Consider the following 17552-nt stretch of genomic DNA (forward strand, 5'->3'; position numbering starts at 1 on the left):
TTTTGAATATATCTCAATATGTTTTCATTCACAAACAGCAAGCAAAAATCTTGTAAATGGTGAGGAAAGTCTATTAGAGAGTTGCTATCATTATGAAATAAACTGGACCGGACGTTTTTAAGATCTTTTCCTACTGGCAGTGAATGGAAACATTCATTCTGTTCTGCCGTTGAGATGCTCACACAGCTGAGGGTTTGCTGCAGTCATATCCAGCCAAAACAATCCCTTTGGGAACTTAATCAGTTGCTCATCTCCTGTCTTGATGCTTTGTTACAGTGTATCAGCGCAGGTAAAATGTATCAGTCTGGAGTCCAGGATGTTCATCTCACCGATGGTTGTTGAAACTGGATACAATTGTAGCCATGACTCCCCTGTGAGAAGTATGAGGTCTGGATGTAAACCAGAATGTCCCCGTTCACTTACAGCAAGCAGAGATTTTGAAAATGGAATGTGAAGCTTTATAGAGAGTTTTTATTGAAATAAGGCCTTGAATTGTGACTATTTCTGTGATACGTGCTGTTGTGGTGGTCTTTGCCTCGTTTCGCCATTGACCGCGCTTCTGTCTTCCAGGATCCGGATAAAACATGGAAAAAGGAAGAAGCCATAACTGCGGAGGTCACGACGGACAGTCCCTGTAGCGCCGGCAGCAGTTCAGAGGACAGCTCCCCAGGTATCACGACTTCCTTATTTAGGAAAACGCTAAGCTGGCCTCTAGCGGTGACGAGGGACGTCCTTGCCCTCCCCAGCCGCTTGTCTAACTGGACGCGTGGCGCGGTGCGAGATGCCAGACGCCATGTCAGGGACAATGAGCAACAGTATTCCTACCTGTATGAGCTGCTGAGCGTGAGCGGGCCCTTCTTGTATGCGCTTTACGAGGTATTGGCCCTCATGATCCAAGAAGCGGGGCCCTCCCTGCAGTTCATAGTCGAGCAGGCGCACAACACGTTTTGGTACAAACACAGCTAGACGTGACATCATGACCTCACTAGAAGTGGGCGGCTTCTCGTCTCGTGCAGGAGAAGCGTTTGCGCCCAGCTAGCGGTCGTGGCGAGTCACATTCCTGTTCCACGTCCACCATGCTGTTTTCAGAAATTGCTAATTGAAGGAAAAGCTTTAGATTTGCACTTTTTGTACTCAAAAGTCCGAGATTTCAGGTTTACAAATTATAGACTCGTTTGGCGCCAATATGGCGGAATTTCGGGGGGTTCCTATAAGAACCAGCAGAAAACATTTCCTTGTATTCCTTCTACATTTCTTATCTTCCACCTTAGTGATAATTCACTTGAAATAGACCCAGTGAGGCAGATGAATTCCAGTTTACTAACATTTCACAACTGAGGCATAAGGTACACGGTGCCTCGCGCCTCCGTGACAGTTCTGCTGCCCAAGTCACCGGAGACGAATATTGTTTCATCTCCTAAAGGTGGAGAATGGAAGAGGTTCAGACAGATTGCATTGTGGGTATTTGATCGATGACATCTAGAAAATTGTGCAATATTTTGTAGTTATTCATAGGATTAAAGTAGTTATTTTTTTATTTTTTTTTAAATAGCTAATTTTTGTACATTTTAAGTGGGTTATCCAAGATTTTCATTGATGGCCTGTCTGAGTTAAGCAGTTAAAATTTCATTTTTTTTATCATTTGGTTTTAGATTTTCCTCCCGTGTTAGTCATTTTAACCCGTTAGCTGCCAAAAAAAGATTTTCACAATACAGATGTTTTGTCGAAACTTTTTGAATTTATCCAACTATAATATAGAAATATTTAATTCAAGAATTTATATAAAAAGACATAATGTAGTCATTTTCAATTTACTTTAAAACAGTAGGCAAAAACTCAGGTTCATTTGAAACAAAAAATGTGTCGTCCTGAGAATGAACACAGTTTGCAATCTGGAAGAAAAAGAAAAAAAAAAAATTATTTGCCAAAATATGTTCTGCTGACATCTTTCCATTTCACCGCTGCTGGTTCTATACTGACCTGCTGTGCCAATTACTGCATTACCTACTCACTCACATATATGTGAGGCTGCAAAGTCACTTTTTTACAGTTTTTTTTACACACTAATTTGATACAGTGTAGAATTTTTGTAGACATTTTGATTTTATTAATTTTTTAATTGTTCTGTTTTTATCTTTTTTATTTGCTACAATGTTCATTTTGTTCAGCTCGCTTATATTAATATTCTCGGCAATAGAAGGAGGACCCAAATGTGATTTCCTAAAAAAATTTTAAGGAATCATTGTAAAAAAAATTATTTCAAAAGTCAAAAAATTTCAAAGAAAAACATTCCAAAATTCCTATGTAACACGTTCTAAGGCAGATTTTGCCCATGGTGCCAACTTGTCTCCTATTTGCTGCAGATGGCAGGGAGCTGAAATGGTCTGGATCTGCTGTAGAACTGCATCTTGCCAATGGTTCCGTTTTTGAGATTAGGCGCACACACTAGGATATTTTAGTTTTTTTAGATTGCAGGTTTACTTTTGAACATCTTTTTGACATTTGACATTTTCATCTATTTTTACTGTCTAACTTTGTAAATTGTAGCTTCCTTACTTTATTGCGTACTGTATTATACTCCAATCACCTCCAGAGCTGCATCCAGTAATGTATTGCTGCTTGGAATCTATACTGTTTTATCAGACACTGAAATCCTATGAGGTTGCATTTTGTGTGATGTGTTGTTTGCTTTGCACTGCTGTGTGGTATACGCCATAGCAGAGCGCGCTCTATAGTGATACTCAACCTGTGGATCCAGAATGCTGAGAGTTCAAGCTGGAGAACCACAGGTAGGAGACTACTGTTCTATACAGACACTGAAGCAGCAGGGGCGGCCTGGAGATTTAGGGTTTTGCTACCCTTAGGGGCTCGTCCACACTTCCGTTTTTCACGGACGTATGCTGTCCATTTTTTTTTTTTTTTTGCGGACAGCATACCGATCCATTCATTTTAATGTGTTTGTCTGTGTGTCCGCAAAAAATCCACAGATGCATTCACAACTTTCATCCGTGCCCCGGACTGTACATGTCTATGGGTCCGTGAAAATCACGGCGATAACATGGATGGCATCCCTGGTGCATCCATTTTTCACAGAAGCCAGATAGAAAATTCAATTAATTTTCATCTGTGCAACGTCCGTGGATTACGGATGACGCACGGAGAGTAAAAGCTGACAGATGGACCAACCACAGATCCTTTATGGACATCTTCACGGATTATATAAGGACGTTTTAATTCACGTATGTCATACAGACACGGAACCGTGGACAAGGCCGAACAACCAGAGTTTGTGAATGCAGCTTTGGATGTGACTGGAGTATAAGACAAGATCGAGATTTTGAACCTACTATGTATCTAGCAACCACATTTCACGTGTTTTTATTTTCTGCCAAATGTGTAAGATTTGCAAACATTTCAAAGGTTTGATTATTTCAAGAGGAGGAGGGAGTAAAGTGACGAGACTCCACGCGCTTAGAATGTTCCAATGTGTTAGAAATTCTGTTTGCATTTTGATTTGGGGATTCTGGTTTTTGATTTCTGAATATTTAGGGTTTTTCCAACTTCTCCTCTTCTCTCTTTTCCTGCCTTCGCTCGGCTCCTTCAGTTTATTCTCACATTCCACTTCTACGCCCACTTGTTGGCTGAACTACTGTAAGGTGATTCTCCTGCTTGCCGATTTCGAAAGTTTTGTAACTAATACTTAAAAAAAATTAACCTGAATTGTTGTATTTGTTTTGTATAAAACGCCTTCACATTAACTGATTGACCCTCCTAACCGCGCTGTGTGCTATAACTGATATGGAGCAATTTGTGTTTGCTGCGTCCTGCATCCTCGCAGCGTTGCTGTGTAATCATTCACTTGCCTGCTCATTGTTGCTACTAATAACATTGCTTAAAATGTGTCAAAATCTCACAAAAGAAACATAAAGCACTTCCAGATCGTAATCCGAGGTTTATGGGGGCTCTGGGGTGTAACTTGAGAATTACGGGAGAGCTCAGGGCACATGGCTTTGTGAGGCGATACGTTAGGATGCGCTGCAGCCGCCATGTCTTCATCATCAGAGGCAGGCGAGCTTTTTGTTTACAAACATTTTGCTACAATGGAACTTTCTAGTTTCCCATAAATAAAGTGTAACCACTATACAATAAAAAGTTCTGCAGATTTTATCAAGATCTCTGCTTGCTGTTAATAAATGGCAATGACGTACCTGAAGTGTTACAATGTATTAGTATAGGTTCCATCTAGGAGCTTGGAATCAAGGGCTGGAGAATGCTTTGTGCTTCTGATGTGTTTAGTGCAAACACGATTGTCCACAATGATATTTTTGGCAATTTTGTTACAATGTATCAGGAATTAAATTTGAGCTTAACATAGCAGCGGCGCCATACGTGTTTGTTCTTGGCTGATAGTTGTTACGTTACGTACTACCTTCAGAAGCATTAGGTTAGGTCTTCAACCTCTAGCTGTTAACTAGATTGTTTCCATTCACTAAGAGCAAGCAGAGATGTTTAAAATGTTGCCAATTTTAAACACAAAGTATGTTAGAAAGTCACAGGACTGCAAAGATTAAGCTGTATTTATATAAAGACTGGAGGAGTAGCTCAGACCCAGGGCGGGTCCCTCTTTGGACATGCTGGGTGTCGTGGTGGCATAATGTTGATTTAATTTTGCCATTAATTATTTTTCTTCCCTGATACAATCATATCCTATTCCACTAGAAAATATTGCTGCAGCTTGTCATGTGATTCTTAGGCTCTTAAAGGGACAGAATATGTAAGATGCCTGTCCTCTAAAAATATACCCTTGGGTGCCATTCAAGCAGCTGAAGGATGGAATTATTCCTGACCCCAAACCATCAAGGATTTTACTAATTCTGAGGAGTCAGGTGGCCTCTAGGGATCTGATGAGTGGCTGAGAGTGGAGGGGCATACGTGAAAATGTATTTTCCAGGCTCATGATGGGCACCGTTGGGCTTTTTATAAGTTAGAATTGCATCCTTAGTGCCCAGCTATGATAGCATCACTAAGACGTAAGACATACAAAGGAGCCAGTCCATATGGCAGTTTCCCTCTAAGACTGTCTTTTGTCCCATTTTTGCTCTTGAAATCAGAAATGTTTAGTCCAACCTTAGTGTTTATCCAGAGCAATTGTACTTATTCGGATCCGACTAGTGTAAGGTTGTAATTGAGGATGCTGGCAACGCAATCAATAGACTGTGTGTATATATAACATTAAGGTCCATTCAGAAAATACTCCCAAACACCTTTATTATGGTCCCACATTTCTTAACCAAGGCATCACCCGCCATCTAGGGCAGATAGGAGCTATGTCATCACCATTACCCTGTGGGTAAGGGTGAAGGGGTTATTAACCGAACCGGATTAGATGCCAGAATAGTTGCCATATTTATGGTTCAGTTCATATGAATTGGAGTTTAATGCCCCAAATTTTAGGTTCAAAATTTAATGATGATTAATTTCATACTATTCTTTATGGGGGTAATAATCTCCACACCCCCTGCTTCTATTATCCAAGCCATAAAGTTACATTTCTGTGTGCCTTCAGCCACCACTAGGGGGAGCTCACGGAATCATATCATAGGACAATGGCAGAAAAACAGATTATCTAAATTATAGGGTCAGTCTTACACATCGGCATGTATCATTGATGTAAGTTTGGTTCTCAGTTATATAGACAGTAAACTTTTTCTCAGAACTTTTGCCATTTCTAGTAAATAACCCAGGGGATACTAAAATCCTCCCATGGTTGCGCCTGGTTTTTCACCTTTCTCAAGGGGGCAGATCTTGGAACTGAATTCTAGAATGACACAGATGGAAATATGTTTGCCTCTAGGAAAGAAATGGGAAGATAACAATAGGTTCAATAAATTGGGTAAGTGAGACAATGATAGCACTGGTTACAACACAATGTAACCTGCATCAATGTATCACATCTCCCTGGTTACAATTATGTTACGTTCCATAGCATCAAACAATTCTAGAGCCACCTGCAGCTGCCACTAGGGGGCGCTCACTGCTTTTAGTCCCACTGAATAAACTGTAAAAATCCCTATTCAGCAAGCTCCAGCTAATAACATCCACAGGCAACCTGAAAAGCATGTGAGGGGGATCTTGACCCCTATGAAGAGTTAATCATCACATGACTTTGAATACATTTGATGAAATAAGGCGCCCCCTGTGCAGATGGATATATGATCTGTCCACCCTGGTTAGGACCACTAAGGCCACCTCTGTCCACTGCTATGTAGGATGCACGTTGATTGTCCAGCTCTGAGCGGTGTCCATAATCTGCATGTCGAATAACCCCACCCTCCCCCGTCTCTCACCCTTGCTCCATGCCTATCTTTATCTTCTCTTCTGTTTCAGACACCTCTCAAATGGATTTTTTCCCAATCGTCTCCTTTTTGGGGCAGGTTCTTGCTACATAATTTACAAAATGGAGTGAATATTTTTTTAATAATCTTGTTTCCGTCTAATGTCGTATGTGTGGGACATACGGAGAAATGTGATGGCATACTATCTGTAAACAAGAATAAATATGGTCATTCGTTATTGGCTCTGGCCTCCTTTGTTCAATTTCCTTCAAGTTCTAAAATTTTACATAAAAAAATAAACTAATTGTGATTAAAAAAAGCTACATTTAGTGGCTTCTGATGGCCACATCAACCTGCGACCAGGAGAGGGATGGACTAAGGCTGCCCTGGTCATCTCAAACTAGTGATGTCATCAAGGGTGCACAGTGATGTCACTGAACATATCAAACCCAACCAGTAGGATGGCAGTGTGGCTACCCCGTGCATCAGTCCTCCATCGCGGTTATGGACTTGGATCCCTAGTATCTGAGCTAACCATTGCATAACCATTCCAAATCTTTCTTCGATGGAGATCAATCAACTCTTATTAATTTTACCTCTAAGGACCTATGAAGGCCATTTGTGTTTGAGACCTTAAAAATGTTTTGGATAATTCCTTTTGATGGCTGACCATAGATCGGCCCACTGCTCAGACCCCCGGCAATCATCAGTGATCTACGGGAAATTTCCTGCACTGCCACCACAGGTGAAATAAGGAATTACACCTCTTCCATTAACAGGGTCCTCAAGGGTGGCTAATAGAGGAGTATCCTGACTGGGGGGAACCAACCCATTAAAAGGGTTGCTCACCTTTCTGCATGTTTTCTACAGACCCTTCAGCATTGCCAGATCCGCAGTGGTAATCCTACTTACCTGATTCCGGCCCCTGGGTTCCAGCTACAGGTTCTGGTTCTCCAAGTGACGTGACCCAGTAAAGTACCGCATGAATGACATGTCACCGCTGTGGCCAGTCATTGGCTGCAGCAGTCTAGTAACCTGGTGACCTGCAGGGCGGCGATGGAGCCATAGACCTGTGGCGGGGATCAGGTAATTATGCTCAGCACTGTGCTCTGGCTATGATGTGGGGTCTGTAGAAAACATGCAGAAAGGTGAACAATCCCTTTAATGTTAGGATATGTGTTTTCTAAGCCAGGAAACCCCCTTAAATTCTCAAGAACATTTCAAGTTGGCTTCCATCTTCAACACAGTTGATCATTCGCGATCGCCTATTGGTGTTGATTTCCTCTCGTCTTAGAAGATCCTACAACACAGAATAGTTAGTCACCATTCTATATTCTCATGAGTACAGGTCAGGCGGTGGTCTTGAGTCTGGAGCTCCAATGCAAAGCCCTAATGATGACCATCATGGCAATAAAGGAACGATTTATTTTTGACATGGTTCTTACCTACCAGCCTTCAGATCATGTCTGCACACACTATGAAAGCCATTATATCATTCAACACACATTTTGGTATGGGAGGGACTGATGTAAACTTGGATCAAGTTCAAAGTGAAGATCTTGGCCGGGAGTGAATTCTATAAAAAAAAAGTCTCATGTAGGGTAAAGGGAAGGGTTTATGGGACATTCTCAGGGTTCTTAGCTCTATGGGTGAGGTCGACTCGATACAGAGGTGGTAACACCATGTAATAACTGAGTGTAAGTCACATGTTTGGATGATCACATTCTTTCTCATATTTTCTTTCAAAAGACGAATATAATCGTCCCCACCCAAATCCACAAGAACAGCATTCGCCCAAAAGAAAGGGAATAACACATTGGATCTTCTGCAAACAAGAAGTTGTATCATTAGTCCTCGATGTTAAAGAAGACACACCCGGACCCTAATGTTAGGAGAGATCGGTGGCCATTACACACTTCTACACCAGTTACAAAGTCACATCCATCTCTGTATGGACAATGCATCTCCACAATGGCCTGACTTGTATTCAGGACTTCTCAGTGACAGGAATTCTGTGGTCATCTCCTTCCATCTTGTTGACACTAGTCTTCCAGAATCCCATAATTTTTATGTCCTTTTGTCTTTCTTATAAACCTTTTGAAACATAGTTCATCATTCTCATTTCTAGATCTTATGTCAATTTCCATCATCATCTTTGAAGACCTTTTTAGTCCTTGAATGTATGTGTTTGACATTAGGTCTAAATGTTATGATTCCAGTCTTATAAAGTCTGCAGTTGTCTCTTTCCTTCTGGACCTTGTGTCTTATTCTATCCCATTTGTGAAATTGTGTTGTGTTTTTCGCCTGTCTTCATTCCTCATGTTAACTTCTAAACCATCGTCCAGCCTAGATGTATTGGGCTTTGTCTTTCCAGACAATATATTGTCTTCCCGTCTGTTTTCATCATAGATTTAGAGTCTTGGTCATTACATCTTACCTTAACCCATTCTTACTGTTATATGGACTTAAATTTTGGTTCTATTCTTCCATACTCCATGTATGTTCCACCATACAATAAATCTGTTAGTCCATCCTCAATCTAACCTCCATTTCTAGATTGTTACTAGATGTTGAATCATCTCTAGATCCATTGTCTCGTTTTAGGATTCTCTTTTCCATTGTGTACTCTCATCATAGCCTCCTCTGATGTTGGCAACCATTAGTTCTTTTTGGTTTTACAGGCAAATGTGTATTCTCTGGTTCCCACTTTATGTGAGTATTATTGACATACCAACCTCTCTCACCGGGTACCATGTGGAAAGTCTGTAGTATCATGTTTCTTTTGACGCCCTCCATGAAGAAACCCCTATCTAAAGGTAGCCATAGATGTAAAAATGTGACAATAATCTTAAATTATTATACCTATGGCATCAAACGAGGCAAGGATCAGAGAGAACCTCCACAAACTTCTACATGACCTCAGTGCTTCCAACCAGACTTGGCTCAAGTGAATGTTTTTTGCATTTGGTACAATTTACCATATTAAGATAAAAGGTTCAGTGTAACTCTGTTTATAAGAAGTCACAATATAACAGCAGGAGAGGTTAATGAATAACCCGCCTGTACTTTGGTCTTTGTGAGATGTAAATTTATGATTCCAGAGAGCAGCCTCTGAGATGACTGATCGTATGTTCTCCACCAAGAGGGAAAAATAACAATGCAGAAATCTGCTGAGTTTCATCCAAACCACAACAGGACCCTGGTACCCCATACACCGATCACGCTGGGGGTGTAAAACATCACAGCTGGAAGGTTCAGTATGAATCTGCTTTTATTGTTGGCCAGCAGTGATCTTTAATTAATATCTTCAGATCTTGTGTCCTGTGCACTTCAGAAGAAAATAAACTTGTAGAAGAAGATCAAGTAACATCAGCAAAGAGAGCAGATCCTGTAACTATGAACGTCACTGGAACCTACAAGCTTTCCAAATAAAGTGGTGAAGAGTAAACTCTATAATAGGATACAGCTTGAAGGATACTTTTTAAAATAGTTCCTCCTATCCTCATAAAGAACAAATCTTCTATTTTACGTACCATCGATTACACAACTATTATAATACTGTTCCTATGTACAAAAATATATCTACTATAATACTGCTCCTATGTACAAGAATATAACTACTATAATACTGCTCCTATGTACAAGAATATAACTACTATAATACTGGTCCTATGTACAAGAATATAACTACTATAATACTGCTCCTATGTACAAGAATATAACTACTATAATACTGCCTCCTATGTACAGGAATATAACTACTATAATACTGCTCCTATGTACAAGAATATAACTACTATAATACTGCTCCTATGTACAAGAATATAACTACTATAATACTGCTCCTATGTACAAGAATATAACTACTATAATACTGCCTCCTATGTACAGGAATATAACTACTATAATACTGCTCCTATGTACAAGAATATAACTACTATAATACTGCTCCTATGTACAAGAATATAACTACTATAATACTGCTCCTATGTACAAGAATATAACTACTATAATACTGCTCCTATGTACAAGAATATAACTACTATAATACTGCTCCTATGTACAAGAATATAACTACTATAATACTGCTCCTATGTACAAGAATATAACTACTATAATACTGCTCCTATGTACAAGAATATAACTACTATAATACTGCTCCTATGTACAAGAATATAACTACTATAATACTGCTCCTATGTACAGGAATATAACTACTATAATACTGCTCCTATATACAGGAATATAACTACTATAATGCTGCCTCCTATATACAAGAATATAACTACTATAATACTGCCTCCTATGTACAGGAATATAACTACTATAATACTGCTCCTATGTACAAGAATATAACTACTATAATACTGCCTCCTATGTACAAGAATATAACTACTATAATACTGCTCCTATGTACAAGAATATAACTACTATAATACTGCTCCTATGTACAAGAATATAACTACTATAATACTGCTCCTATGTACAAGAATATAACTACTATAATACTGCTCCTATGTACAAGAATATAACTACTATAATACTGCTCCTATGTACAAGAATATAACTACTATAATACTGCTCCTATGTACAGGAATATAACTACTATAATACTGCTCCTATATACAGGAATATAACTACTATAATGCTGCCTCCTATATACAAGAATATAACTACTATAATACTGCCTCCTATGTACAGGAATATAACTACTATAATACTGCTCCTATGTACAAGAATATAACTACTATAATACTGCCTCCTATGTACAAGAATATAACTACTATAATACTGCTCCTATGTACAAGAATATAACTACTATAATACTGCTCCTATGTACAAGAATATAACTACTATAATACTGCCTCCTATGTACAAGAATATAACTACTATAATACTGCTCCTATGTACAAGACTATAACTACTATAATACTGCTCCTATGTACAAGAATATAACTACTATAATACTGCTCCTATGTACAAGAATATAACTACTATAATACTGCCTTCTATGTACAAGAATATAACTACTATAATACTGCTCCTATGTACAAGACTATAACTACTATAATACTGCTCCTATGTACAAGAATATAACTACTATAATACTGCCTCCTATGTACAAGAATATAACTACTATAATACTGCCTCCTATGTATAAGAATATAACTACTATAATATTGCTCCTATGTACAAGAATATAACTACTATAATACTGCTCCTATATACAAGACTATAACTACTATAATACTGCTCCTATGTACAAGAATATAACTACTATAATACTGCTCCTATGTACAAGAATATAACTACTATAATACTGCCTCCTATGTACAAGACTATAACTACTATAATACTGCTCCTATGTACAAGAATATAACTACTATAATACTGCTCCTATGTACAGTAATATAACTACTATAATACTACCTCCTATGTACAAGAATATAACTACTATAATACTGCTCCTATGTACAAGAATATAACTACTATAATACTGCTCCTATGTACCAGAATATAACTGCTATAATACTGCCTCCTATGTACAGGAATATAAGTACTATAATACTGCCTCCTATGTACAGTAATATAACTGCTATAATACTGCTCCTATGTACAGGAATATAACTGCTATAATACTGCCTCCTATGTACAAGAATATAACTACTATAATACTGCTCCTATGTACAGGAATATAACTACTATAATACTGCTCCTATGTACAAGAATATAACTACTATAATACTGCTCCTATGTACAGGAATATAACTACTATAATACTGCTCCTATGTACAAGAATATAACCACTATAATACTGCCTCCTATGTACAAGAATATAACTACTATAATACTGCTCCTATGTACAAGAATATAACTACTATAATACTGCCTCCTATGTACAAGAATATAACTACTAAAATACTGCTCCTATGTACAAGAATATAACTACTATAATACTACCTCCTATGTACAAGAATATAACTACTATAATACTGCTCCTATGTACAAGAATATAACTACTATAATACTGCTCCTATGTACAAGAATATAACTACTATAATACTGCTCCTATGTACAAGAATATAACTACTATAATACTGCCTCCTATGTACAAGAATATAACTACTATAATACTGCTCCTATGTACAAGAATATAACTACTATAATACTGCTCCTATGTACAGGAATATAACTACTATAATACTGCTCCTATGTACAGGAATATAACTACTATAATACTGCTCCTATGTACAAGAATATAACTACTATAATACTGCTCCTATGTACAAGAATATAACTACTATAATACTGCCTCCTATGTACAAGAATATAACTACTATAATACTGCTCCTATGTACAAGAATATAACTACTATAATACTGCTCCTATGTACATGAATATAACTACTATAATACTGCTCCTATGTACAGGAATATAACTACTATAATACTGCTCCTATGTACAAGAATATAACTACTATAATACTGCCTCTTATGTACAAGACTATAACTGCTATAATACTGCTCCTATGTACAAGAATATAACTACTATAATACTGCTCCTATGTACAAGAATATAACTACTATAATACTGCCTCCTATGTACAAGAATATAACTACTATAATACTGCTCCTATGTACAAGAATATAACTACTATAATACTGCTCCTATGTACAAGAATATAACTACTATAATACTGCTCCTATGTACAAGAATATAACTACTATAATACTGCCTCCTATGTACAAGAATATAACTACTATAATACTGCTCCTATGTACAAGACTATAACTACTATAATACTGCTCCTATGTACAAGAATATAACTACTATAATACTGCCTCCTATGTACAAGAATATAACTACTATAATACTGCCTCCTATGTATAAGAATATAACTACTATAATATTGCTCCTATGTACAAGAATATAACTACTATAATACTGCTCCTATATACAAGACTATAACTACTATAATACTGCTCCTATGTACAAGAATATAACTACTATAATACTGCTCCTATGTACAAGAATATAACTACTATAATACTGCCTCCTATGTACAAGACTATAACTACTATAATACTGCTCCTATGTACAAGAATATAACTACTATAATACTGCTCCTATGTACAGTAATATAACTACTATAATACTACCTCCTATGTACAAGAATATAACTACTATAATACTGCTCCTATGTACAAGAATATAACTACTATAATACTGCTCCTATGTACCAGAATATAACTGCTATAATACTGCCTCCTATGTACAGGAATATAAGTACTATAATACTGCCTCCTATGTACAGTAATATAACTGCTATAATACTGCTCCTATGTACAGGAATATAACTGCTATAATACTGCCTCCTATGTACAAGAATATAACTACTATAATACTGCTCCTATGTACAGGAATATAACTACTATAATACTGCTCCTATGTACAAGAATATAACTACTATAATACTGCTCCTATGTACAGGAATATAACTACTATAATACTGCTCCTATGTACAAGAATATAACCACTATAATACTGCCTCCTATGTACAAGAATATAACTACTATAATACTGCTCCTATGTACAAGAATATAACTACTATAATACTGCCTCCTATGTACAAGAATATAACTACTATAATACTGCTCCTATGTACAAGAATATAACTACTATAATACTGCCTCCTATGTACAAGAATATAACTACTATAATACTGCTCCTATGTACAAGAATATAACTACTATAATACTGCTCCTATGTACAAGAATATAACTACTATAATACTGCTCCTATGTACAAGAATATAACTACTATAATACTGCCTCCTATGTACAAGAATATAACTACTATAATACTGCTCCTATGTACAAGAATATAACTACTATAATACTGCTCCTATGTACAGGAATATAACTACTATAATACTGCTCCTATGTACAGGAATATAACTACTATAATACTGCTCCTATGTACAAGAATATAACTACTATAATACTGCTCCTATGTACAAGAATATAACTACTATAATACTGCCTCCTATGTACAAGAATATAACTACTATAATACTGCTCCTATGTACAAGAATATAACTACTATAATACTGCTCCTATGTACATGAATATAACTACTATAATACTGCTCCTATGTACAGGAATATAACTACTATAATACTGCTCCTATGTACAAGAATATAACTACTATAATACTGCCTCTTATGTACAAGACTATAAATGCTATAATACTGCTCCTATGTACAAGAATATAACTACTATAATACTGCCTCCTATGTACAAGAATATAACTACTATAATACTGCCTCCTATGTACAAGAATATAACTACTATAATACTGCTCCTATGTACAAGAATATAACTACTATAATACTGCTCCTATGTACAAGAATATAACTACTATAATACTGCTCCTATGTACAAGAATATAACTACTATAATACTGCTCCTATGTACAAGAATATAACTACTATAATACTGCTCCTATGTACAAGACTATAACTACTATAATACTGCTCCTATGTACAAGAATATAACTACTATAATACTGCCCCCTATGTATAAGTATATAACTACTATAATACTATACTAATCCTGCCCTGTGATCCAGTGAGGTTTCTTATCGGATGCTCTCATTTCCATACGCACTATTACAGTTTGTAGTTCTGGTTATTATTAATTAGTATTGCCCTTTGTGGATGAGTTAACTCTTACCTTACTATACATTTTGCTAACCTCTGAGGATTTCTGGAATTAGACACAGCCACGTATCGTCCGTTATGTCATATATGGGCCACCATGGAAGGTAAGTACCTGCACTGGGGGTGGAGCCTGGGCCGCTGCTTCTTCAGGATTAAGGGGAATCCCATGAGAGGACAACAATAAGCGTTGCGCTGCTGCCGGGTAATGGCTCATCATACGGGGCCCATAGAGCCGCCATTTTATCTGTGAGTCTCTAGTTTGTCATGTACATTGTTACTATGTATCAATAAATGATGCTGAAGGCAACGTGATGCAAACAAACACAAATTGCTCCAGACTGTGCTCCTCTGTGTGCTGTCTGTCTGTCACCCCTGTACTTTTGGCTTTGGTTTGTCTGTCCTGCACTTGTGTCATTACCTGGGACGTGTCCTGCTCTCAGGTAGGTAACATACTTATCACATGGGGCGATGGAGCACCTGTATATTAACACTTATGACGCGGCTTCTGTCTCACTGCAGCAGATGACATTGATCATGTAGATGCAGTTACTACAAGGCTCTTCCTAATGTATTGTGATTCTCCATATTGTCTCCTTTGCTGGCTGGATGCATTTTTCCATCACATTATACACTACTCGTTTCCATGGTTACGACCACCCTACAATCCATCAGTGGTGGTCGTGCTTGCATACTATTGAAAGAAAGCACCAGCCTGTGTGCACTCCCACGGTCCTGGCCACCAGACAGGCTGACGCTTTTTCCTATAGAGTGCAAGCACGACCACCGCTGATGGATTACAGGGTGGTCGTAGCCATGGAAACGAGCCGTTTATAATGTGATGGATAAATGAATTCAGCCAGCAAAGAAGGCAACATGGAGAATCACAATACATTAGGAAGCGCCTTGTAGTAACTTTCTCTACATGATAATGGAATTTGCTGGGGTGAGAGGACCCCTTTAACATTTATTGCAAAAAATGTAATAAACTGAAAGAAAAGCCCCACAAACATAATGTCTGTGGGGCTTTTCTTTCAGTTTATTACATATTTTGCAGTGTTGGTATATGGGGAGGGGCTGTGACAACCATTCGCTGTTTGATGCCCTGGAGAGCAGTTGTCAGCTATTACAGCGCCGGATATTTAGATGCAATATCTGAATTTCTGTCATTTTGTTTTAAAAAGTCTCCTTAGCAAAACTGTCAGTGATCGTCTTCAGTGTCTTACTGACCCCTGAAGACGTCTGTATAAGAAGTCAGATGGGCAGGACCATGTACATAGCCAAGGAGGGGGGTGGGGCAGGCATCTTCAGCGCTCAGTAAAATGCTGAAGACAGACTCTTCTTACCAATGATTTACTACAAGGAAACCTCTTTCCCTAAGGCCTCCCGCAGTTTTTGCGGCTCTGGTGCGGACACATTCACTTCAATGGGGCCGCAAAAGATGCGGACAGCACTCTGTGTACTGTCCGCATCCGTTGCTCCATTCCGTGGCCCCCCAAAATAATATAACCTGTCCTATTCTTGTCCGTTTTGCGGACAAGAATAGGCAGTTTTATCAATGGCTGTCCGTGCCATTTCGCAAATTGCGGAACGCACACGGACGCCATACATGTTTTGCGGCAAAACACACAACGGTGGTGTGCATGTAGCCTAAATGAAGTAAATTACAAAAAAGTCCCCCCCCCCTCCCCCCGAATGAAGAGTGAAGTGAACCTCGCTGATCACACATCCAGTGACCCGGTGTGTTGCTGCGTTCACCAGTAGGGGGCGACATTTATAATCTGTGTCCTGTATTTGGTGGGTCCCATATAAGTTACAAAAGAGCCACCTGTAGGTGTGTGTCACCGGACGATACATCTGCTTATAAGGGAAGGGTGGAAGTCTATGTGACAAGAAACTCAATCCCCCCCCAACGTGCGGCGCAGCGTCCGGAAAAAGTGTCTGACCTAACCGCTTTATGGGGCCGGAATTATCCGCGGTCAGTAGATCTGCCTATAAAACCGATCCGATGTACGACTCCAGATGACTCAGCAACTGGGCCACTAGAGGCAAATCAGGCTGAGATACACAGCTCAGCAGGCAGTATCACACAGGATAGGATTAGATACACAGCTCAGCAGACAGTATCACACAGGATAGGATTAGATACACAGCTCAGCAGACAGTATCACACAGGATAGGATTAGATACACAGCTCAGCAGACAGTATCACACAGGATAGGATTAGATACACAGCTCAGCAGGCAGTATCACACAGGATAGGATTAGATACACAGCTCAGCAGGCAGTATCACACAGGACAGGATTAGATACACAGCTCAGCAGACAGTATCACACAGGATAGGATTAGATACACAGCTCAGCAGACAGTATCACACAGGATAGGATTAGATACACAGCTCAGCAGACAGTATCACACAGGATAGGATTAGATACACAGCTCAGCAGACAGTATCACACAGGATAGGATTAGATACACAGCTCAGCAGACTGTATCA

General features: G+C 38.4%; 1 protein-coding gene across 8 annotated transcripts in view; it reads left to right on the top strand.

The window, feature by feature from the left end:
• The window catches only part of MICAL2 (microtubule associated monooxygenase, calponin and LIM domain containing 2), a 209631-nt gene that overhangs the window by 100961 nt on the left and 91118 nt on the right, over nucleotides 1-17552 (top strand). For 6 of the 8 annotated variants that reach the window (XM_040410402.1, XM_040410404.1, XM_040410406.1 and 3 more), the window contains one exon: nucleotides 571-670. In XM_040410402.1, the coding sequence (XP_040266336.1) occupies nucleotides 571-670 (100 nt within the window). Of the gene's footprint in view, nucleotides 1-570; nucleotides 2255-3604; nucleotides 3657-6387; nucleotides 6577-17552 lie in introns of those variants that run through there. The other 2 variants (XM_040410409.1, XM_040410410.1) reach the window with 2 other exon arrangements.

The sequence above is a fragment of the Bufo bufo genome, chromosome 10, assembly GCF_905171765.1.
Source record: "Bufo bufo chromosome 10, aBufBuf1.1, whole genome shotgun sequence".
Classification (NCBI taxonomy): Eukaryota; Metazoa; Chordata; class Amphibia; order Anura; family Bufonidae; genus Bufo; species Bufo bufo.